Source organism: Opisthocomus hoazin, chromosome 14 (genome assembly GCF_030867145.1).
Source record: "Opisthocomus hoazin isolate bOpiHoa1 chromosome 14, bOpiHoa1.hap1, whole genome shotgun sequence".
In the NCBI taxonomy this organism is placed as follows: Eukaryota; Metazoa; Chordata; class Aves; order Opisthocomiformes; family Opisthocomidae; genus Opisthocomus; species Opisthocomus hoazin.
Genome location: NC_134427.1, coordinates 20,401,779 through 20,421,298, shown reverse-complemented (window position 1 = coordinate 20,421,298; position 19,520 = coordinate 20,401,779). Strand labels below are relative to the sequence as shown.

General features: G+C 47.6%; 1 protein-coding gene across 2 annotated transcripts in view; it reads right to left on the bottom strand.

Annotated features, from left to right (window-relative positions):
* The window catches only part of PAK3 (p21 (RAC1) activated kinase 3), a 156,013-nt gene that overhangs the window by 10,566 nt on the left and 125,927 nt on the right, over positions 1-19,520 (bottom strand). For both annotated transcript variants that reach the window (XM_075435380.1, XM_075435379.1), the window contains exons 6-13: positions 18,278-18,409; positions 16,639-16,801; positions 11,280-11,343; positions 7,028-7,076; positions 4,220-4,332; positions 3,238-3,355; positions 2,287-2,386; positions 1,683-1,879 (exon numbers count right to left, since the gene is read on the bottom strand). In XM_075435380.1, coding sequence (XP_075291495.1) covers positions 1,683-1,879; positions 2,287-2,386; positions 3,238-3,355; positions 4,220-4,332; positions 7,028-7,076; positions 11,280-11,343; positions 16,639-16,801; positions 18,278-18,409 — 936 coding nt within the window. The remainder of the gene's footprint in view (positions 1-1,682; positions 1,880-2,286; positions 2,387-3,237; positions 3,356-4,219; positions 4,333-7,027; positions 7,077-11,279; positions 11,344-16,638; positions 16,802-18,277; positions 18,410-19,520) is intronic.

Sequence of the window (19,520 nt, the reverse complement as noted above, 5' to 3'; positions counted from 1 at the left end):
TTCTGGGGTTGATTTACCTTAATAAAACTAGCTGCTAACCTGGGAACTCCAGGTGGTCCCTCACAAGCTGTTCACCGTTCCTAGCTCAGCAGCAACAACCTCTGCAAGAGTCCAGGAAGCCAAGACAGAACGGTACCAACCTCAGATGCCTGATTTTCATCTACTGCAATTTTACTCAGACACCTGTAGAAGCCTTGAAGCTCTAAGTGTTCAAGCTGATCTGAACTCCAGCAGGAGACGAGGTACGTATGGAGAAAAAAAGAGCACCTCAAATAATCTGGGTAAGGGCAGAAGCAGCTGAAAGTGGTCAGAGATAAGAAACCCAGTTATCTTTCTAACAGCTGACCCGAGGCTTCTCGAGGAGCCCTGACCAACGTCTGGGGTTATGGAAGCCGGGAATTTTCAGCATCCAGACCAGTAATGCTAATTCTCTTCAACTGTCTTTGCCACCTTACACAAGGCAAACGCATTTTTTGCAAGAGTCTTCCGTGGAAGCAAGTGGACTATGGGGTCTTCTCTTTGAAGGAAAACTGGTGATGTGCAGAAGTCTCTGCTGGTAAAACTGGGCTGCAGCGACACCGGCCTACTGCCAGCGATGGTGTGCGCTGCTGATCTGGCATCAGTCTGAATCCAAACCTGTTTCTTTCTCATCCCCCGTCACGTGGTGGCACAGCGCACACCGCTCCATGTGTGTGCACGGGAACCAAAAACCCCAGGACACCTACCAAACCAAAAGAGGTCTTCTGGGAAGTTGCAGGGACCTTTTTTCAAACAGAGCGGAAGATTGAAATTCGTGTAATTGTTGTATTCCTTTCTTAAGCAGCGTGGCTGGGGGTCTTTCCTGACCATCCCGTTGTTTCGGCTCTCAGTCTGCAATACGCAGTCTGGGTGTCACAGGCCAGAGAGCGCAGCCTTGCTGCTGTGAGAACAGCTAAAGGTCATCCTCTGTTTTAATTCTAGTCTCAACAAAAATTATGTATGTACACACATAGGTCAAAATTAATTTCCTCCTAAATTCCTGCATCCTGTCAGGAATTCACTGTGCAGCATTTCACTTTGTTCACTATCAGCCCCGAGGTTTTATCGTGGTACACATTCCTCCACTATTACACGCTCATTTGGGATAAGAACTGGTCATTTCATTTCAAGCAATTGGGATAAAACTTCAAAACATTAAAAATACATTAGTTTACTACAAGTATCTGTGCTAAAACATACTTGTAGAAATGCATTTGGTAATAAATAATTATGGCATTACTATAACCCGTGACACTTCCTAAAAGGCTCGGGTAAGCAGTCGGCACTGATCAGAGTTTGAAAAGACTCCTCTGCCTGAAATGCTTCTCACAGAAATTCCCCAACTGGAGAAACTTGCCGCTGAAAAATTCTTGTCACTCAGCGATACAGCTCAAAGTGAGTTTGAAAACCACCTGAGAAATTTCAAGCGTTGTTGAAGGCAAAGATGGCACATTTCTGAACTGGCTACAGGTCACGTCTCTGTTGAGGTTCTCCCATCGACATAACCAAAGCTACAGCATGTGCTGATGGGCTCCAGTGACAATTTTAGAAGCGGGCCTTGGGGGAACTTGTTCAAGCTGATGTGACTGGGGTTTTTGTCTCATGGGAGACAAACACGGGACAGGTAAGAAAGACAGTGGTATCTGATTTTATTTGCACCTTACCCTGAGAGGATTTTCATTAAGGTAAGGAGGTTCTCCTTCCACCATTTCTATTGCCATGATCCCAAGTGACCAGATGTCCACTTTGGGGCCGTACGCTTTTCTTGTCACCACCTCTGGTGCCATCCAGTAAGGAGTCCCCACCATTGTGCTCCGTTTACTCTGCTCAGGCGTGATCTGAGCACAGAAGCCAAAATCAGCTGAGGAGAAAAACAGGTATTGTTAAAGCCAGCTCGGATTATGAAAACAAGCAAACGAAATCCGCGCTATCTGCCTGAGAACGCGTTGTTGATCTAGCTGGAAAAGTGGCCGTGCTGTTTACTCCGTGCTGTAGCCAAGGAAATATTTGCCACTTAAAAAGCCCCTCAAGTTTCTTGCAATGGCTTTTATTCACTTGAAGCTTTAGATTGCAACTCCCTCCCCTCTGGAAGGGACACATGCAAACCAAAGCCACTCTTCACGCCTCTCTGCACGTCGGAATTGTGCTCTTGGTTTGCGGCAGCGGTCAGTGCACTACCAGAGGCATCACTTTTGGGTAAGCCGCAGCCAGCCCGGAGCAGCCCCACACCACACCCTGGGAGCGCTGCGCCTGACCAGGAATACCTACTCAGTTTGACAGAGCCGTCCATGCCGAGAAGAATATTGTCACTTTTGATGTCTCTGTGAATCACTTGGTTCGAGTGGAGGAAATCCAGTGCTTGCAGGCACTGATAGATAAAAAAGAAACACCAGGGTTAAAATTAATGACCTGATTTCATCACACAAGAAAGGAAACGGCTCTAAGAGATTTAATTTCTAGATGAACTGTGAGTAACGGCAGAATATTGTGTTGCCAAGAGGAATAGCTTGCTGCTTCAACACCGTTAGAGTAATAACTTTTTAAATGAAGGCCTATTAGCTTTTGAAAGAGAAATGTCAATTACTGTTACAGACTATCCCCTGAAAGCACAGACAGAATGACTGCTGCTGCAATGAACGTGCGATCTCCATCCACGTGACAAACAACTGTTTGCCAAAGCAGAAAACGTCCCTTCCTCCGGTACGAAGTGGATCACTTTCGGGTGGGAGGCTGCATGACAAAGATTTTATTGTTAGGCTTCACAGCAGATTGGGAAACAGCACGTTAGTCATTTTTCAGAAGAAAACACCATTTTGGGTGGAATGCTATCCTTTTAAGCTGAGGACTGTGATACACGAATCTCTGTTTTTCTTTACTGTTATTTTAAAATTCTGCCACCAGCATGTTTGCTTTCACAGGCAAGGAATGCATTACAGACATGCTCCGGGCAAACGGCTGAAGAGGCAGAGTTGAGAACAGTAAAACTAAAAAAAAAAACCAAAGAGAGATCGCACAATAACAGCATATAAGAGCATAATAACAGCGTATAGTTAAGTGCAGTGATACTGGCAGGCAGTTCATTTCAGATACTCTTTCTTCTCCTTGTCATAAAAGCAACAGAAAAACAAAGCTCTGAAGATGAAAGCGTTCCTGTTCTCGCCATCTGCTCAGAAGCACCTTCCTGCCCAGGTCATCGGAAGGACAGGCTGGACCCCTTACCTCCCGACAGACAGCTGCTATCTGCCCTTCATCCATACACGTCTCTGTAACGACATCGGTTAAAGAGCCTCCAGCCAAGTACTCCATGACCACCCAGAGTTCATCACCGACTAGGTAGCTGAAAGAAGAAAACAATGGCGTTGAGATGAATGTGCACAGCTAAATTCCCTTACGAAAGAGACTACAGCTGATTTTTGTTTCCAGGTTATTTTTAAAACCAAGCCAGAATAAAACGAATAGACATTCCTTCTAGGCTATACAGAACTTCCAGTCTGTGCAGACTAAATCAGCAAGGCACATGAGTGAGAAATTAGATGTCTTAGCTGGCAAGCAAGTGAAAAATGCAGTTTAGTAACAGCAAAGATAGATCTTGAACCAGGACATATCACATCATTTGGTTCATCGTCTTAACACATAAATTCCATGATTAACTCCAGAAACAAGGCAAGGCAACACAACTTTCACAGTTGTCCATGGTAGGAGGGTGTGTACCACTGAGGACAGAAATCGGTCAACAGCTTGGAAACCCTTACATAAAATACAATCAGAAACAGGAAAAACAATGTAAAAACTGGCAAATTAAGTGTTTCTGGAAACAAGAACCTAGTCTTCCTGGCATCCACAGCAATGGAAAATAGTGGGAACAGCCCAAGGGAAATAATTTCTATGATGATTTATTAGCACTTATCATAAGACATAGAAAATACGATCAACTTAAAACCCAACAACAAAACAACAATGGAGGCAGTGAACTTACAGGCTGTTGTTTTAGTAAGATATGGCTGATCCAGGGTTTTGAAAACAGTCTTCAAACTATATACGCCAGAAAAGATGAATGCAGACAAAATGCAATCTCCTCCCATACATTGTATATTAGTAGATAAATGATAAAGAGGTCAGTTGTCTGCCAGTGACCAAAGGGGTTTTTTATTCTTTGGCTTGCAGTATGTAAATGTCACGTGACAATACCAGAACTCCTTACCTGTCTAAATAGTTAACAATATTGGGGTTCTTATTTTCCCTCATGACCAGGATTTCATTAATAATTAGTTCCTTTTTGGGCTGTTGTTGGAGATTCATTTGCTTTATGGCCACCTAAAATGACATTGAAAACCATTAACTCGAGTAGTCCGTTGCACGAGATCAGAACGAACACGGAGTGAGCGGTTCTGGAATGACGGAGCGGAGCTGTGCCAAACTGTCTTGTACTAGACATCAGAGCTCAGAACTTGCACTAACACACCCTATTTCTCTGCCAGCTTGGGTGCCAGTTACAGGACACACGGCCATATACATTTTGCCTTGTGAAATCTGTAAAAACAGTCTTCAAACTATCAACCACAAATCTCGAACAACGCTCGCTGGATCTACATTCCTCTCAGATGGCCTCAGTTTATCACCACTATTCTCATTCCCCCACGTTTCGCAAGCAGGAAGCAATTTTGTTGCTGTGAAAATATATAAAAACAGCTGGTAATACTTTAGCAATTACATGATTTTTTTATCATCATTTCAGCAACTGCTGTTATTCTTGACTCGACTGCATAACTGAAAGAAAACACGTAGGTACATTACGTATAAAATGCCATACTGAGAAGGTCATTAAGGTTCACGAAAAAAATACAGTCCCAGCACTTCCTAACTTCTTGAATTTTGGTTTTGCAACTCTAAATAACATTCTGTAACACAGTTTAGGTTTGCAATTATGTTTCTGGGTTTAAAAAAAATAATCCATTCTGTGGTACTTTATGGATACGCCCAGGGTCATAAGCAGGGCTTAGGCTTTTAGATCCCTTGCAGACCTCTGTCGAAGAGCACTTACAAAGCTCAGCACTGCAGGTTTGCAGTACGGCAAACTTTGGATGTATCTGCTGACAGCCAGAAATCATACATCAGCAATCTTTAGCTGTAGCCCCAAAGAGCAAAGGGATTCTCTAAGTCACCACCTTGCCTGTTTATTACTAATATGATCACTTTTGCCCTGAAACCCTGTAGCCATTCTGCCTCTGCCTCATCCTGCTCCTCCGCCTGGGTCCATCTTCCCCCAGGCAGCCATGGTTTCCACTCGAGCTTTCCATGCCGGTCCCCTTGCCAAGCTCATGTTTGCCAGCCCTGTCCCTCTGGGCTCAGCCCTCCGTCCCTCCCTGCCACCCAGCTCGGCTCTGGCCAAGGATGCCTACAAACACCTTCCCTAGCAGAGAAGGTGGGGGAGATGGGGCCCGTGGCTACTGGAAGTCTGCCTCTTGCTCCCTCCAGACACAACCCGGCCAGCCTCCCGCTCTCGACATGGCTCGAGAGAGACCACCCCCCCCGCTCTCATTCCTGGTGTTTAGCCAGATTTTCAGGCAGGGTTTGTATCTATTCAAAAGCTCTGGCTTGGAAAAGGAAATGAGTGTTAAGATGCCACTTTAAATCAGCCACTACGGGCACTGTCAGAACAAACACTGCTTTCCTTTCAAGAGTTGTTTCTCACTCCTCTGGCCCCCCCTCCCCTGCGACCAGTTCAGGGGCTGTAACGGGCTGTCCCTGGCACCGGACCTAAACCCAACTGAACCGTTTAGCAGAGATCTTTGCTCTCCATACGCATCTTCTTATTTGGCAGTGTGTGTGTCAACCAGCTTCACTAAACACAAAATTGCATCCTAAACGTGATCTCTCCTTAATTAGGTCTTGCATTATACTTTGAAGGTGAGACACATGACAGAAAAAATGCTAAATAGTATTACTGTCTGGAGCTGTGATTAAGATAAATTGGGACTGAATGACAGCAGCCTCCGTCAGGTAGTTGATGCAGTAATATATTTAGTAATTAAGACAGAGCTAGTGTGCCCTTCTCTGAAAGATACCGCTTCCCTCCATGCATTCTTTCTGGTAGTTAATAAGGACAAAGGCGGTCTGAAATTAAGTGACGTAAGGAAGCCATTTGTTCCTCACAGCAACAGGGGAATCTGTGACCATCCCTATGGCTCTCCCGAGGCCCCTCATTACAACAGATATTTAGATTTCACAATTTGCATTGCTAACCCATCTATGGCCAGGTCCACAGGCAGATGTTCTGCTGTAAACGTACAGAGTTAAATTGTACGTATAGCTCAACACTCTGTAACAGCACAGCTTCATGCGCACTGGGGAACAGAGAACAATTTCTAAACTAATACATTTACACTGGCAATAAAAATTATAGTTTTTATCAGGCCCAAAGGCTTGCTTGGATTTATTTACAGATTTCTCTCCATTAAAACATCCACTCGGGAATGATGTAACATGGTACCAAGCTGGGACCAACAATGCTGTGGAGAGCACTGACCTGTTCGGAAGATGGAGTAAGTAAAAAAATAATCCTCTTACAATTGGCCTTAAAAGCTATGGGCGAAGCATCAGCCCAAGCACAGAGAGCACCAAGGCTCTTAGTGATTCCAGAGGAACCAGGACCTCCCCCCAGGAATTCACAGGCACCTTTTCAGGCACTGATCAACACCTCAGTGGCTGCTGGAGAGCGGATGGCCACAGTGAGCGTTCAGCCGCTGAGGCACAGAACCACACTGCCCTTGAAGAGCTTTCACTGCAAAGCTAAGACAGCAGCAGACGTATTTTTCAGGCTGACACGTCTGTGCTTAGGAGGAACAGCCTTAGCAGAAGATGTCTTTTGCAGGCTGACGTTAGTCTGTGCTTAGCAGCAACAGCCTTGGCAGTAAAGATCTCCTGGCAACCCGAAAGCCCCCTCCACAGCTCGCACCAGAGGGGAAAGCACTGAACACCCGCCAACCCTGCTGGGACCGGTGACACTTACCTCTTGGCCCGTGGCGATGTCGATTGCTGTATAAACAGTTCCCGATGCCCTAGGAACAAAACAGCAGTGAAGAAAGAGAAATAGTTGAGTCCCTACAAGTGACAGTAAGCCCAGACAGAGCTCTCTGCTGCCTGCGGTGTTCTAACCCCCCTCTGCTCCCACCACAGCAGCCCACCAGCCCTCTGCCACGCAGGGTATCCAAGGTAAAACTTGTAGCCAACACGAAGAAAAAGGGCTGGTGCTGATCTCAAAACGTACATCCTCAATTATTTTAGTTCAAAACTTGAGTGGGGAGGGAGTTGTCTACAAAAACTGGGAAATAACGTATTTAATTATTTTTCCATTTTCTCCAGTTTTGCTTTGTTGGGTTTTTTTTCCCCTTTTGTATGTGTTTTTTTTCCAGGGAATGTAACATCCAGTCTAACTGTGCCTTCTCAGACCTCTTCTCTGAATCTATCTGCAAAATTCAGGCAACACCAGGCAGTCATTCCGAGAGCCTCGAGCACACATGACAGCCATCTGAGGACAGGCTCTAGACACAGCCTTCTCCAGCACGCGAGGGAACTCTTCTGCAGCCGCCCTGCAAGGTCACAGCTCAGGCATGTTTCACACACAACATGGAGAACTACTCAAAACAGAGGCTCCTTAGACAGCTTCTCTGTGCGTCAAGAGCTGTCAGCTGCTCCTGTTCGGTGCACCAGGCAGGAGAAGGACGCGTCGCGGTGTCTGTGCTTTGCTTCTGTGGCAGACGCAGGTTGTGCTGTCGAGCCAGCAGAAATCAGCATCGTGCTCACCTGCCCATTGACAGCGCGGGGTTTTGCTCGCCATCTGCCTCTCGCTAAAATAGGTTCTGCCCCCGTAACGCTGTGAAGGGCCGGGAAGGCCAGGATCAGAGGAAACCCCTTGGGGTTAAAAGCAGCTGCGGGCTTGTGAACCCTCCCGGTGCTTCCTTCCGAGCGAAGCCACGGGCTCGCACCGCCATCACTTCAGCAGCCCAGGTCTGCACGGGCAGGGAGGGAAAGGAGAGCCGGGGCGGGAATCCCGAGAAGCGGCGACACGCAGCTGGCAAGCGTCCCACTGGCTGAGGACGCCAGAACTGGTTTGCTCATTTTCACGCGACCCCCGGCTGGTTTGTTCACCTGCAGGCTGAAATATTTCTGCAGCGTTTGAATTCAACAGGCACCAGAGACTGCACGACTGCGTTGAGAACAACGTTCTCATTAGGCACGCTATGTTTTCTTTTAATATAAATGCAAATGCATTTTCCTATGACTAATTGTCGAGATTAATCCAATTTGTTTTCACAAAAAGCCAACACCATTTATTTAGACTTGCTAACGTTGTGCTGTACCTCCTGAGTAAAGTCCTGTCAGGGTTTATTTAAAAACAGCTATTTAAATTAGGAAGCTTTCGGTATGCTCCGGACCATCTGTGAGGAGTTTAGATAAAGGTGAGTAATTTAAGTAAAGCTGTGAATTAATTGCAAGGGCTCTGCCATTCAGCATTACGAACTTCTACTTCTAAGCAACGAGAATTTCTGATCTGTATCTAACTTTTAAACACTTCTGTAGTATCTTGGTTTTAATGCAGTTAGGCAAGTACCAGGGCCCACGATTCGATCTGTGTCATAGAATCATAGAAAGTTTTGGGTCGGAAGGGACCCCCAGAGGTCATCTAGTCCAACCCCCCCGCAGCGAGCAGGGACACCGCTAACTAGACCAGGTTGCTCAGAGCCCTGTCCAACCTGGCCTTGAATGTTTCCAGGGATGAGGCCTCCACTACCTCTCTGGGCAACCCGTTCCAGTGTTTCACCACCCTCATTGTAAAGAATTTCTTCCTTATATCCGGCCTAAACCTACCCTGTTTTAGTTTAAAACCATTACCCCTCGTCCTGTCACTGCTGTCTCTACTAAAAAGATTGTCCCCATCTTTCCTATAGGCTCACTTTAAGTACTGAAAGGCTGCAATCAGGTCTCCCCGCAGCCTTCTCTTCTCCAGGCTGAACAAGCCCAACTCTCTCAGCCTGTCCTCACAGGAGAGGTGCTCCAGCCCTCGGATCATTTTTGTAGCCCTCCTTTGGACCTGCTCCAACAGTTCCATGTCACTGCGATGCAGTGCAGTGCGCGTTCAAAAAACCAACCTGAACCCCGGCTGCTCAGGGCTCCGCACTAATTTGTCTTTCCCGCAAGAGCTACCGCTGCTTGAGCAAACACAGCCTCTTTATCCAGCACTACTTAACGACGTTTCCTCCGGTGTCAGCAGCATTTTCAGTCCTCAGCTGGAGACAGATGACAAACCAGAGGCTCAGCACCGAAGCTGAGCTATTCTTCAGCACAGGGCCACTGACGGCCGCTCGCTGCCAAGGGGCTGTAAAACCACCGCACCATTTTACCAGCTGTACGAAGCCACGAAGGGCTACGTGCCGGTCAAGTTGTTTTTCCTTCCGTAAGAAGCTGCTCTCTACCTGCAGTTCTCCAAGCAGCCACGTCTCTTGCTGCCTTACGGTACTCTCACGAGCAGCTACTAAAAAACTACTCGCTTCCAACACTGCTAGTGCCTTTGGCGTAACGGCACCCAGCGCACTGAGAAGGTGGGCAGCTCAGGAACTGGCACCCGCATCAGTGAAGCACCCCAGCACCACCCGAGGCAGCGCACCTCAGCCCAGCCCTGCTGCAGACAGACACGCTAAGCCCAGCCACGCAGCAGTCCGGTCCCTCCTGACCATCCTGTCGGATTACCTTCGTTTTTTTTTTTGCTAGGATCTTTCCCCATCACTGTAAATCGACCTGTGGCATTACAGTCACGAGCTGGTTACGGAGGCACACTGGCTCCCCTGTGAGAGGACATGCAATCATCAGGTTGCACTAAAAGCTGCATGACATCAATTTAGAACCCTTTTAGGCCAGATATTTGCCACTTGTCTTTCCACCAGCTGCTGAGGCACCTTTGTACGAGCTCACTCCTAGGACTGTCAAAATAAAAAGACTGTGGAGGTGATGGTCACGTTCTCACGGTGACAGCAATAACCTGCTTCACATGGATGTTTACTCTGACTCTCGCTTCTTCAGCTGACACTTCTCTTTTGAAGGGCTGGCACAGCTCTAAGAGTCCACTGACATTTTACAAATGACAACAAGAACCAAAGCTTCGAGTAGAAAGCAAGCTGGACTCCGAGAAAGGGTTTTGATACAATGAATGGAGCAGAAACACCTTCCCACAAGTGCCCTACCAAACAAGACATATATACGCTAAAGCCTGCCAGAGAAGGAGCATGCGTGTGTCTGGCGCTCTGCAGTACGCATCAGTTCCAGGTCAGCAACACGTGACCCTGAGTGCCAGCCTCGCAAACAGTTATGGTAGAAAAATATCTCCTGTTGTCACTAACAGCCTCTGTCACACACTGCCAGCAGCGTGGGCCCGGCGCTGCACAAACGGCGCTGGCCCTCCTGGAGTTACAACGCAGCCAAGGAAACTCTGGCCACGCAGGGAGCCCGTCCATATTTTAAAATGCAAGTCAGATACCTAGTTTTGATGTAATTTCTTTTGCTCACACAGGAAATATTTCAAATCAATCCTATTTACAGTAAGCAAAGTCGAGGTTTCAAGGGGGAATAACTTGGTCGATAATTTTCAGTAAAGTCCTAAAACCTGCAGGATCCACGAGTGGTCTGCCATCAGGCAGATGATGCATTTTCCCATCATGTACTTTATTTATGTGTTTATTACTGAATTTCTGGTTTTTACTGCCTCTGCTAGAGAAGAGAGTTTATTATTTAATCTCTGGTTTCAGTTTCTAAACTATGTGTTTATAATCCCCATCACTGAATACTGTTTTAAGCAAAATCTTTGAAAGAAAAGTTATGGAGAACTGTTATTTATCTGACAGCTATTAGGTGGCAAGTTGCTCTTTTAAGCAATAAAGTTTCTTCTCCTTTCTTTAGTGGGGCCATTATTATTTTGAGAGATATAAAGATGCTTTCTTCTAAGAAAGTAAGCAAATAGGTGCCACACAGTTGAGGGACAGTAGATCTTCCAGGTCCTGCTCCTTGCTGCAGACAAGACATTGCCAGCATGAAGTTGCCTTTGACGATGCCTTCTGACCACAGTTGTAAATTCTGATCAGCCCTGAGAGACAGGAGAACCCAAACCCAGTATCTGAACCTGTCTGGAGCTTGCTCAACTTCACGCTTGATATTACACCAGCAAAACACCCAGCCCATGTTTTTGTATCAGTAACTGTGATTGGACTTACCCTTGGCCAATTTTTTCAAATCGAGTGTATTTCTTCTTAGGATCTCCCACGCTCACAATGCTCCCTGCAAAAAAGAAAATTAAAGATGCTCACTTCAAAATGGATACACCGCCTTCCAGCAGATCAGAAATGCAGCCCCACTGCCCGGGGCTGCGAGCCGTTTGCAGTCAGCTGGGTAACGACGATGACGACACAGGCAGCTCCGTAGCAGGGGTGGCCTCCACGAAGACCGATTTCCTACAGTCCTTTGGAGAGCTACCTTGACAGGAAACTAAAAACGTGGAGAAACATTCACAGGAGACAGACACCAGAAAAGAACAAGCACCAGTGCAAGTGTTTGTTGTCTACAAACGTTAATGAGAGCTGGAACAACACAGCCTTTATTTTGTTAGGAATAAATACTCTGTGTGATACAACAGAAGGTTTAATACTGCCAAAGATTAACTGCACCTTGGGTTCTGGAATCAATTTTCAGGAACAGGTGCCATTTTCAGAACAAGAAGAATATTGCAAAGCATCTCCAGGAAGGGATCTTCTCAACCTTTCAGCAGCTTGCCAAAAGAATGCCTTTATGGTTTTAAAGAACAGCATCTCATGTCCTAATCAATAATTATGGGGCTTTAAGAACTATGACCTTGATAATCTATTACCAGGCTAAGTTCTGCAGAAGGCCTAAGAACCACGCTGCTTGCCTCAGCCTGGCTTGGCTCAGTCACCAGCATTTGACTCGCACTCTCAGCCCTGCGCTCGCGCTGATCCTCACAAACGAGCCCAGCCGCGGTGGCTACCAAGCACAGCAATATTCCTCGGGCGCCGGCGTCACGCAGCCGGCTGCACAGACGAGACGCCCATCATTTCACGAGTGGCGGCGATGCGGTCCGGAAGCCAGACGGGCTGCTGCCGCCTCCCAGCAGCTCTGTGTGGCGGTAGCGGGGACGCGGGGCCGGCCTGTCCGGCACGGGCCATGGGACAGTCCGGGTCCATCGGCCTTTGTGGGGCTCACGTGCCATTGAAAGCGAAAATTAAAGCGTGCGCTGCCAGACGGCTTTTTGCCCATTCGGAGGTGTGGGCAGTCTGAACGAGAAGGAAAGCAAGCAGTGGTTAGGATACTGTGTTTGTGCTGAATGAAAGAGCCCACATCTGATAAACTCAAACAAATCTGAAGGAATAATTAAAAAAACAATATTGTTTTTTCTGGTCCGGTAGTTTCCTAGATAAAATACGAACAAAGAAGCGTAAGGTAATGGCACCATGCAAATGATTTCTAAGGATTTATCGTGGAAGGTACATCCCTGAAATACTTTCAGAAGATTAGTTCAGGGGGAAAGGCTTCCAATGTATCGCAGCATGTTTCATTCCACTGATGTGGCAATATTCCCGCATCACAAATACAAACATATTTATTTATTCACCCGTGCATCCAAAACAAAACTAGGTGATGCGCCACGTGCTCTAAGTAGTAACAAACACCTCTGCCCCCTGCCCAGGCCATTTCTCTGGAGCAGAGGGATTCAGCATCCCAGTGGCCATCTGAGTGGATGCCAGGCCGGGAACCCTGCCTGCCAGCACGGCAAGGCGACGGGGCATCAGCACCACCTGGTATGCTCCCTGCTAAAACCATCTTGCTGGCCTTGGCAAGGAGGCTAATGGGAGCTGCAGGAGAAGAGGCTTCCTTCACCCCACAGTGCCCGCTCCCCTCAGCCAGCACTCCAGCAACGCCAGCCGGTGCCCACGGCCGACAGCGGTGAGGACGCCGACACGCTCTCGGGTAGCCTGACGTGGTCCTGCCCGGCTGTGCCAGCCTGCAAGAGCTGGAGTAAGTGGACTGTCTGGAGTCCAAGCCAAGGACGTAACGCTTTCAGGACCTGGTTAACTTTTCGTAGTTTCATCTCACTGAAGCGTATAACGTCAGATGAAGCTTTCATTCTGCTTCTCTATAGTAGGTCTCCAGCACAAAATAACTCTTCGGTCGAGAAGAATATGACCGGAGGACTCCGGGACTCCCCTGTAACTGACTGGAAGAAGGGATGTGAGACGACAAAGCGTACCCTCCCGCTCACACTGCTGAGCTCAGCCATCCCCCAGACAGGGATCCCCACGAGACACTGCAGCACTAAACTCAACGCTGCCGAAGTCCTGCGCTGGGCTGGACAACAGGAAAGAGACCGCGGTGCCGGTCTGTGGCTAGGTGCTATCTCCAGGGAGTTAATGGAACCATGCATCTATCAGAACAGATTTCAGCAGTTCACGGAAGTTCACGTTAGAAAAGAATAAAGAAAAAGCCTGCAGAAAAAATAATTTGAAAAAGACTTTTCCACGTTGGCCACTGATTTTGCAGTTGAGATTTCTAGAGCTTCTCCTCAACACTCACGTAGCTGCTTCCACAAGGCAGCTGTCTGTGGCTGGTTTCCTGTGCTTAAGCCAACGCACATCAAACGTGACAGCACGGAAATCACCAGAGAGACTGGTACTTGGCTCCAGATCAGAGCAGCACTCCCTACCCTGGACAAAAGATAAACGTATCAGCTATTTTGATGTCTTTAAGCACTTTCCTTTATCAAGTCCTAAATTAAGTGGATAAGAAAGCAGAATTGGGCCACTTCTGTTTTATAATTACTGTGGAACATATTCATGATTTCATTACATACAGAATTTTGTTTGATTTTATCTCACCATTACAGGCTTTACTCCCTCGTAAAACTTGCAATGGAAGTGGCTCTAAAAAAATCCAAGTTATTTCAAGCAGGAAAGAATTATGGAAGCAATTTAAGATAAAAAAAGGGCAGGGGACACCTTCCTAAAAGTAGCATAAAATCAATTCTGGGGGGGGGGGAAGTAGGCAAAGTGGAGAAGTCATACGAGTTAGAACAAAAACAACAGAAAAAACCCAACCACCACACGTGCTCAAATACACTCCTCCCAGGACTGTAACAAAAAAGCATCACCCCCCGTTTTCAGATAGCTTCACGAAAGCACAAAAAGATTTTCATTGTCCACATCACCATATCCCCAAGGCAGACCTTCAGATCTTGCTCACTTGGTATCAAATTCTTAAGAAAGGAAAAGCACGAAAGCATGTAACGTCCCAAAGATATAACCCACAATAACTCAAGGGCTCAGTCCTAATCTAGCACACACAGAAGCCTGAATAAACGACGCGCGTGCTTACACTCCCGTACGCAGGGTACCTGCCGATCTCGCGGCGGAAGCCTGCCCAAACATTCAGCCTCAGCTGCAGAAGCTGTAATTCCTCCCTTTACAAGCTGACATACCTGCAGGTGTCTACCTGCTCTGGAATTCATTTCACTGTGCCCTCAGCTAAAGCTACTGAACTTATCCCTTGGATACTCCCTAATGGCACTGAGATTAAGTTCTGTAAAGTCCTGTCAGCCGGCTAAGGGTGCAGAAAACTCCAGGAGAGCAGCTGAAATCTGACAGTTAAGGCAGGCGTCCGCCTCCGCAGCTGCCCCAGCCATCAGCGGCAGGGCAGGGACGACAAAAAGGGTTGGTACAGCTCCGGAACCACCATCGACAACCACTGTGAAGAAGCCACTGCCTGGCTGCTCCCCTTTACAAGCAGGTGTCCCCATGAAAGACAGAACGTCACTGGCTTCGAGATCCAACACAAGGAGGTGGAGATCAATCTGCTTTTCGTCCTAACAGAGCAAACCGGGCTGTGCTATGAACCCAGTCCTGGGGTGCATCAAGAGGAGCGTGGCCAGCAGGTCGAGGGAGGTTCTCCTTCCCCTCTACTCTGCCCTAGTGAGGCCCCATGTGAAGTATTCTGTCCAGTTCTGGGCTCCCCAGTTCAAGAAAGATGAGGAGCTACTGGAGAGAGTCCAGCGGAGGGCTACGAGAATGATGAGGGGACTGGAGCATCTCTCCTACCAGGAAAGGCTGAGGGAGCTGGGCTTGTTCAGCCTGGAGAAGAGAAGGCTGAGAGGGGACCTAATAAATGCTTATAAATATCTGCAGGGTGGGGGTCAGGAAGACGGGGCCAGACTCTTTCCAGGGGTGCCCAGTGACAGGACAAGGGGCAACGGGCACAAACTGAAGCAGAGGAAGCTCCAGCTGAACAGGAGGAAGAACTTCTTCCCTCTGAGGGTGACGGAGCCCTGGCCCAGGCTGCCCAGGGAGGCTGTGGAGTCTCCTTCTCTGGAGATATTCCAGACCCGCCTGGACGCGGTGCTGTGCATCCTGCTCTGGGTGACCCTGCTTGGGCAGAGGGTTGGGCTGGATGACCCACAGAGGTCCCTTCCAACCCTGACCATTCTGTGATTCTGTGTAACACAGCACTGGCAGCTATTCCGTGCAAGAAGCAGATTAAATTGGCTGTACTGCAGAAGCACAGAGGGCTTGATGTGTTTTCCTAGAGTAGGATCTGCGCAGGGGGTTGGGGCCAATGGTTAGGATTCTGACAGCATTAACTGGCTGGGAACAAGCTATGACAGTGCCACGTATCTGAGGAATACGCAGTGGAGGTGCTGGAGGCTGGCTCCTCCAAAATGCCTGCTGTGCAGTTTCACCTGAGCACACCACATAGACGCGTCTCTGATACATCTTTATAAGCAAAAAGCTAAGAAATAAAATAAGGATTGATACTAAAAATATTTTTTCATTCTTCTGGGGTGCACTGAAATCACCTCTTCCTCTCTATCATGGTGTCAACTGATGTTCTTTCAAAGGACTTTTCTCTAACAAAAATGTAGAATTCTTCTAAAAATGAGCCCTGATATACTCATAGAAGTAGTAGTAGTAACAACAATCATAAAAAAGACACCAACAGAATATCTGTGGCAGGAGAACTCCTTAAGGCTGAAGGAATCAGCTTAGTGCTGTAGTTGTCTACTGGTAAAAAAACCCCAAACAATAACAACCAAAAAAACCCCACCACCCTAACCGCCCACAAAAACCCTGAACACCAAAAATACCCCCCAGAACCACACACAACTCCCCCAACACATTTCTGCAAGGTATTCTGGCTCCACTGACTGGTGAGAAGTCAGGAGACTAAAGAGAATTTTGGACCCCAAATACGCTGTTCAGTCTGGCCACCAGCACCCAGGAGTTCAGCAGGTCGCTCACAAGGTCATAGCCTTCTGCTCAACCAGAAGCAACCTCTGCTTCTGCCTTGAGTGCAGAAGGAAGCTCAGGCAAAGCCGGCCGGGTGGCAGCTGCACTCAGAGACAGAAGGAGCACCCAGAGCGTTCTCTCGCTCCCTCCAAGCACAGGAACAGTCTGCGCAGGGAGTCCTCAGTGACTCCGTGACACTGAACTGAGGACCAACATTTGGTACGTACAACCCCGGGACACGCGTACAGCGCACTGCTCTAGCAGACAAGAAATACAGAGCACTTACTCAGTTTCTCTAGGATCTCCTCATCCGTCATCTTGGATTTTTTTCGCTGCCGGTCCGTGTTTCTGTACAAAGTGTTTGTGTTTGAGTTTTCAGGCTGGGGAGTGGTGGCTTCTTTAGCTGGTGCTGGTGCGGCGGCAGGTTCGATTACGGAGCGTGTGTAGATCTGTGACAAGGAATTATTTTGTGTCAGAAAGGTGGCTTGCAGAGATGCCTCTGAGCTCATATTTCAAATGTGAACCCTTAGGAAGATGCTGCCTGCGGCAACCAGGGCTCTGAAAATGGTGGTTCTGCTGTCCACTTCTCAAACTGAACAGGCAAAAATGCACGGCTAGTTTTACATGAGTTCATGGCCAGTTTTATTTTTAATTTGCACTGATTTTTCTGACAGATGACTGAAACAATGAATTTGTTGTGTTGCAAGGACATAGAAACAGACTGTCCAGGGCCCCAGAGCCTCGTTCCTTGACGCTCGTGTGTTTTCAAGGGTAACAAAATGACTCTTCAGTTGGCATGTGTCTGAAGAGACGCAGGGAGCATTCCCCTTTTCTGATTGTAACTGTTGAGCTGACTTCTCCTCCGTATTTCCAGCTTTAGGGAGCTGCCATTAGGAACTGTGTTCCAGTCCTTCCGAGACCTACCTTCTCTGTACAACACATAGACCCAACCTGGAGTCCCGTGCCCAGCTCTGGAGCCCTCAGCACAGGACAGACCTGGAGCTGTTGGAGTTGGTCCAGAGGAGGCCACAAAAATGATCCGAGGGCTGGAACCCCTCTGCTGTGAGGACAGGCTGAGGGAGTTGAGGCTGTTCAGCCTGGGGAAGAGAAGGCTCTGGGGAGACCTTAGAGCAGCATTTTGGTACCTGAAGGGGCTTACAAGAAAGCTGGAGAGGGACATTTTACAGAGGCCTGTAGTGATAGGACAAGGCCTAATGGCTTTAAACTGAAAGAGGGTAGGTTTAGATTAGACATAAGGAAGAAATTCTTCACCATAAGGGTGGTGAGGCACTGGACCAGACTGCCCAGAGAAGCTGTGGCTGCCCCCTCCCTGGCAGTGTTCAAGGCCAGGTTGGATGGAGCTCTGAGCAACCTGGGCTGGTGGAAGGGGTCTCTGCCCATAGCTGGGGGGTTGGAACAAGATGATCTATGAGGTCCCTTCCAACCCTTACCATTCTCTGATTCTATGATTCTATGATTCTTCTCATCAAACTTCAGTCAAATAAAAGCTAAGGGTGTAGCCTAAGCTGTTCCACAGTCTGTGGAGAGGGACAGTTTCTCCTATGTCACCTGCAAGGGTGTGAACTGCGTCTGATGACTGCCCTCTCTGCTGATGGCAGAGAGCCTAACAGGGATCCTTTGGACAAAGTTGCTCACTTTTACACTGGTAGCATTAAAAGACACGATGATCCCTCTTAGCTGATACTAAGACAAATCCACAGACCCTATCAGAATCACAGGAAATTCATGACTAAATATGAAATTTCAAAACAGATGTTCCTGGTGTCAGTGGTTTGGGTTAAGCACCGTGCCATGGCAGGACTCCAGCCCTCAGAGCCTTCATCTGCAAGCGCTGTCTGATCGGAAGCTCTGAATTGCAGCTCTGAATTACACCGAACACAGCGCAAACCAAAGCTGCGACTTACTGATTTCGTATGTTCAGGCCGTGGGGCAATAACAGGTGGAGGTTCATTGTCATCTTCCTCCTCTTCATCATCTTCATCCTCTTCTTCAGAAACAGAGGGAGCTAGCGGGGGTTCTGATGCTGTTTTTGTGCTCTGTGGACAGACAGCGGCATGAGTGACAGTCACCATTTGAGCACTTGGGAGACAACTTTAGTCTGCTTAGACATCAGAAACCAAGCTAGACATGCCCATAGTCCTGCAGGCCTCAGCTCTAAGCTACACGTGGCACAATACAATCTCAAGGCTACAAATTACCGTGCTGGTTTGCTAACTTGTCCTGGTGTATTCCTTTTTTGCTAAAAACAACCAAATCACTCCCACGCTTAGTCAAAGTCTAATTTCACAAAACGTAATGCTTGAATCTATCACTAGAAATCACAGCTAGTTGCTGGTTAATTGCTTTGGCATTGTGTCTACAGAAATGGTAACAGTTAATTAAGCTAACAGGCGTCTACTGGTTAGGTTAATTAACACACTTCAAAGCGCAAAGCTTCCTTCCTTGTCTTGCTCCAGATTTGGCTTTGGAGAGAAAGGCTATTTGTTTCTTTACTACTTTCCCCGCGGGGTAACCACGCTGCCCGTTTCCGCAGCACTGAGCTGCCCTGTTTAGCAGCTCCTTTTTCAGCACCATCCTCCTCTTTACCTAACCATAAGTTAGCCCATTGATCTTTCCACAGCTTGCCTGTGTCTCAGGATTTGATTTCTCAAACCAAAGACACCATTCTAAATATTTCCATCTCATTTGAGTTATCTTTAAAACGGCATCAATTTGGTCCAGTATAAATATCAGTAAGGGATGGCCTCCTGGAAACAGGGAGACCTAATCTTCACACGTGTGTTTTACGGAATAGATTACTGCATCGCTGCCCGAAGCCACCTGCACCTGAACACACCGTCATATACACACACGCACACACAGAGTATCATATTTCTTCAGTTCCATAACCCTACTTTTAAAGGTAAATGTTGAAACAGGCTACCAATCTGGCCAAAGCAGGGAACGATACACCAGCCCTTCTAAACACCAGTTCAGGGGCCAACTCTGTCAAGCAAAGGGTGCCCTGATGGGAAGGTGAATGTTACTTTGTCATACATTAGAGCCCAGCGGAGGGCTACGAGGATGGTAAGGGGACTGGAGCTTTCTGTCCTACGAGGTAAGGCTGAGGAGCTGGGCTTGTTCAGCCTGAAGAAGAGAAGGTTGAGA